The sequence below is a fragment of the Phaseolus vulgaris genome, chromosome 7 (genome assembly GCF_051622355.1).
Source record: "Phaseolus vulgaris cultivar YP4 chromosome 7, ASM5162235v1, whole genome shotgun sequence".
Taxonomy (NCBI): Eukaryota; Viridiplantae; Streptophyta; class Magnoliopsida; order Fabales; family Fabaceae; genus Phaseolus; species Phaseolus vulgaris.
In genome coordinates, this window is record NC_143504.1 from 46295546 (window position 1) to 46300838 (window position 5293).

The 5293-nt window shown below is 51.4% G+C and overlaps 1 protein-coding gene across 1 annotated transcript; it reads left to right on the forward strand.

The window, feature by feature from the left end:
* Positions 1–2089: 2089 nt before the first annotated feature.
* Positions 2090–3301, forward strand: LOC137829327 (uncharacterized). The gene has a single exon (XM_068636135.2). The coding sequence runs from the start codon at positions 2090–2092 to the stop codon at positions 3299–3301; it is 1212 nt and encodes a 403-aa protein (XP_068492236.2).
* Positions 3302–5293: the final 1992 nt, after the last annotated feature.

Consider the following 5293-nt stretch of genomic DNA (forward strand, 5'->3'; position numbering starts at 1 on the left):
CCGAGGGTCGAACACCCCCGGACTCAATCCAAACACGATAATTCTATTCTAAAAGTAACAACTAACATAACATTAAACTTTTATTAAAATGTAATTAACAAATAACTAAATATATAATATAAATTTAAGAAAATACAAATTATATAATACAAATTTATATATAATAATATATAAATTATAATACACAAATATAAATTCAAAATATTAAATAAAAATTCAAAAAATTTAAAATACAACACCAACCTTTCCATGAACCAAGTTGCTGGTGATCAGCGAAGCGGTGGCGGTGGCGGAGCATGGACAGACCAGCGAAGACCAATGGAACAGTAAGCTAGCTAAAATGCAAATGCGCCAACGAAGTAAGGAACGAAAATGCCAATGCCAATGAAGTAAGGAACGAAAATGAATGAATGAATGAACGAACGAAACTTACAATGGTGAAAATGCAGAGAGGACGCGAGCGCAAAAACAGTGGAAACGAAGAGCGGAGAAGAAAGTGAAAGTCTGAAACTGAGTGGCGCGCTTCAAATTTTAGGGTAAAAAGAATTTACAAATGCGGTTCTAGAGTAAAACCGCATTTGTAAATCAATGCACATTGATTTACAAATGCTGTCATATGAAAAACTGCATTTGTAAATCAAATTAATTTAAAAAATGTCACCGTGTTTTTTACAAATGCGTTTAATCGCAAACCCGCATTTAATAAGGAGTATTCTTTTAATCTTTTTGCACTAGTGAGGTTTTAAATTATTTAGATCATCCGGTGATAATGGATAATGTTAATCATAGTAGTAAAGTAATATATTATATTTTTTGAATGTTACATTTAGCATCCAAATAAAAGAGTTAAATCATAATTAGTAAGTAACGAAAAAAATTAAATAATTAATGTGTTTGGTCATTAATCTACCTATCTTATGGTTAATAAGTTGTACCGGTACTGGGCGAGGATGGGATCCACCTGCCTGCCTGATGCTTAGTCAACCTGATCGAGAGACCAAGAGGCCGAGGTCTTTGGAGACGAGGCCGAGGTCTTTGGAGACTTGGCCGAATGACCAAGAGGTCGAGACCTTTGGAGACTTGGCCGAGAGACCAAGAGGCCGAGACCTTTGGAGACTTGGCCGAGAGGCCGAGACCTTGGAAGGCTTGGCCGAGACAACCGAGACCACTGGAATATGGCCGATGGCCGACCCATACCATGATGTTTTGGTCGATGGCCGAACCCCATTACAATTAACGCTCAAACCGAGATTAGTAAAGCTAATCCATCATCAAGAATTAGGTAATGCAACCCTAAGCGGTATCCACCTCGATAAACGGGCCCAACAAGGTAGGCCCATTAGAATAATATAAATAGCACGCATTCCAAGGAGTAAGGTATGTCATTTATTACTGTTCACCTACCTGAGAGCTGATCACCCGCTTTACTGACTTGAGCGTCGGAGTGCCTTCGCAGGTACCCCCACCATCTGGTGTTCACCCGACGACCGAGTGCCGAGTGCCGAAGGATAAGCAGGAGGACGAGAAGAATCCCAGTTCATCACCCAGTCACCTGCCCGACCGAAGGAAGGAGAAGAAGACTTCAATAGTTCTCTAGGTCTCATCTCCCTAGTAGGAACAATTGGCGCCCACCGTGGGGACGAGGGAAACTAGCTGAAGGAAAAAAGTAGATGGTTTCGTCAAGAAGCATGGAAAGAATGACTGAAGCCGACCAAACAATGCTGCTGCTGTCTCTCCAGAGGGAGATGGCCGAGATGCGAAGAAAGGCCGAGGAGGCCGCTCGGAAAAATGAGCAAGAGCTGCAAGTTCTCCGCAGGGAGAACGAAGATATGAGAAAGAAGCTGGGGGAGGGAGGACCCTCTGTCATACCGACGAACGTGGTCGGCAAGTCCTACACCTCTCCGCCCGACCCAGATGTGGCCGAGGGACAAGAGGCCGACCCCCTCCCCGCGAGACTGAGATGGGCGACGAGTCGTGCCTAATCAGGTCCACCCGGACGACCCTGACGGCCGACCCGAACCGCTGACCTGAGAAGTGGAAGGGTTTCAACCGAGACCGATACGACGGGTCGACCGACCTGGACGAGCATATGGACGCCTACACCACCCATATGAGTCTTTACACCTCGGACGACGCCGTCTTGTGCCGAGTGTTCCCCACATCCTTGAAAGGTGCAGCCCTTAGTTGGTTCACCAAGCTCTCACCCAACTCCATCGACAGCTTTGCCACGCTCGTCGCAAAGTTCGAAACGCAATTCGCGACCAGCCGATTGCACCATCTGACCTCCATCGCTCTAGAAGGCATTCGCCAAGAGAAGGGAGAGTCGCTGAGAATCTTCGTGGATAGGTTCAGTAAAGTGGCGATGAGCATCCAGAATTTGAGTCCGGACGTCGCCATGCACCACATGCTGACGGTCCTGCGCCCGGGGCCCTTTGCCGACAACCTGTGCATGCAGCCGGTCGACAGCCTGGACGAGCTGAGAAAGAGAGCTGCTAAGTACATGCAGCTGGAAGAGCTAAGAGAATTCCGTAACCAGGAAAAGAAGGTTCGTCAGGGGCGGCCGGGTCAAAGGAACGACCGACGCCGGGAAAACCGAGACCGACCGATCCGTTTCTCGAGGTATACACCCCTTACGACCGAGCGAGGGAGGATTCTGGACGAAGCCCTCAACGCTGAGCTGATCCCTCCCCCAAGGAAGGTGGCCAACTCAAATAACGCCGACCGGAGGAAGCAGTGTCGGTACCACCAGAACACCGGACACTCAACCGACGAATGTCAGGCCCTTAAGGATAAGATCGAGGAACTTATCCAGGCTGGGCACCTCCGCCGTTTCATCAGGAATGGCCGAGACCCACCCGGTCGGGCGGATCCACCCAGGCAGACGAGGTCACCTCAGCGCGGCCGAGAAAACCAAAATAACAGAGACGACCGACAACCCGCAAGGGCCGATCCCCCTCGAAGAGATGATCCCTCCAGGGAGGCCGATAGGAGAGGTAACCGAGAGGTTATCAACACTATAGCCGGCGGCTTCGCCGGGGGAGGAAGCACAAACAACACCCGAAAGAAGCACCTCCGGGCGGTACACCAGGTAAACGCTGTGGCGTTCCGACCGAGAATGCCACCCATCACGTTGACGGACGAGGACTTCAAAGGCGTAGACTACCGCCAACAGGACGACCCGATGGTGATAGCGGTCGACATAGATCGATTCACCATAAGGAAGACCCTCGTGGACCAAGAAAGTTCGGTAGATATCCTCTACTGGAAAACTTTCAAGGCCATGAGAATGACCGAGGCCTAGATGATGCCATACGACGACCACGTGGTAGGATTCTCGGGCGAAAGGGTGGGTACCAAGGGGTATATCGACTTGTACACCACCTTCGGAGAGGGGAAGAACACCGGGACCATCAAAATCCGGTACCTGGTCATCGACGCCAACACCTCCTACAACATCCTCCTCGGCCGACCATCCATCAACCGGCTGATGGCCATAGTATCAACCCCTCACCTCGCAATGAAGTTCCCTTCAAAAACAGGGGACATTCTCACGGTCCACGTAGACCAAAAAGAAGCACGAGAGTGCTACGCCGAGAGCCTCCGGGTGGAACCTTTAAGGGCCGACATCTCTCCCCTCAGAGTAAGGAAGTCCTCCCGAAAAGACCGCTCTCCCAGGAAGGACCGACCGAGGGAAATCAAGCCAACCGTGGCGTTGGTGGACCTCGACCCCCGGGCGACCGAAGACAAACTGAAGGCGAGAGAAGAGCTAAGGAGAGTCCCCCTCCTCGACGAAGAACACAGCACGGCTGTAGGAACAGCCTTGGCAGCGGCCGAGGCCGAGACCATGCATGTCGCGCTAAAAAAGAATATCGACATGTTCGCTTGGACGCCGGCCGACATGCCGGGTGTGAGCCCCGATGTCATCACCCATCGGTTGTCAATATTCAAGGAAGCCCGCCCGATCTCCCAAAAGAAGAGGGACTTGGGCAACGAAAAGCGACTCGCGGCGAAGGAGGAAGCCAACAAGCTCCTGTCGGCCGGATTCATAAGGGAGGCCCGATACACGACATGGCTGGCCAACGTCGTCATGGTCACCAAGCCTAACGGTAACTGGAGGATGTGCGTCGACTACAGAAACATCAACAGCGCATGTCCGAATGACATCTACCACCTCCCGAACATTGACCGCCTGGTGGATGGGGCGGCCGGCCACAAAATTATGAGCATCCTGGACGCTTACTCTAGCTACAACCAGATAAGCATGCACCCGAGGGACAAGGAGAAGACGACCTTTATGACGGCTGACGCCAACTACTACTACGAGGTCATGCCGTTCGGCCTCAAGAACGCAGGGGCGACCTACCAGCGTCTCATGGACAAAGTTTTCAAGGGTCTGATAGGCCGGGCGGTAGAAGTCTATGTGGACGACATAGTCGTGAAATCCGACTCGTTCGAGCAACATCTGAAGGATCTGGACGGGGTCTTCAGGGCTCTAAGGGGAGTCAACATGAAACTCAACCCCGAGAAATGTACTTTCAGGGTGGAGGGAGGAAAGTTCCTAGGCTTCATGCTCACCCACCGAGGGATAGAGGCCAACCCCGACAAATGTCAGGCCATACTCAACATGAGAAGTCCGAACACCGTGAAGGAGGTACAACAACTCCTTGGTCGGCTGACTACCCTCTCTCGATTTGTCCCCCGCCTGGCCGAGAGGACGAGGCCAATCCGAAAGGGGAAAAAATTCGTCTGGGACGACCAATATGAGGAAATCTTAAAACAATTCAAGGAGTTCCTCACATCCCCGGCCGTCATCCAGAAGCCGAGGCCCGACAACCCAATCCTAGTATATCTAGCAGTCTCGGAGGAAGCAGTCAGCGCTGCCCTAGTGCAGGAAGCCGAGGGCGAGGAGCGACCCGTATACTTTGTCAGCCGAACCCTCCACTCGGCCGACACCCGATATCAGATGATTGAGAAGGTGGCTCTCGCACTCGTCCTCACGGCAAGGCGGATGCGCCCCTACTTCCAAAATCACTCCATAACTGTAAGAACCGACTACCCTATTTTTAAAATTTTATCTAAACCGGACCTTGCAGGGAGGATGATAGGATGGTCGGTCGAACTCTCCGAGTTCGACATACGCTATGAGCCGAGGGGCGCCATCAAGTCTCAATGCTTGGCCGACTTCTCGGCCGAGCTGACACCGCTACCCACCCTCGCGGGCGGGTGGACTCTCTATGTGGACGGCTCCTCAAATAAAACAGCCTGTGGAGCGGGAGTCGTTCTGGAGGGGTCG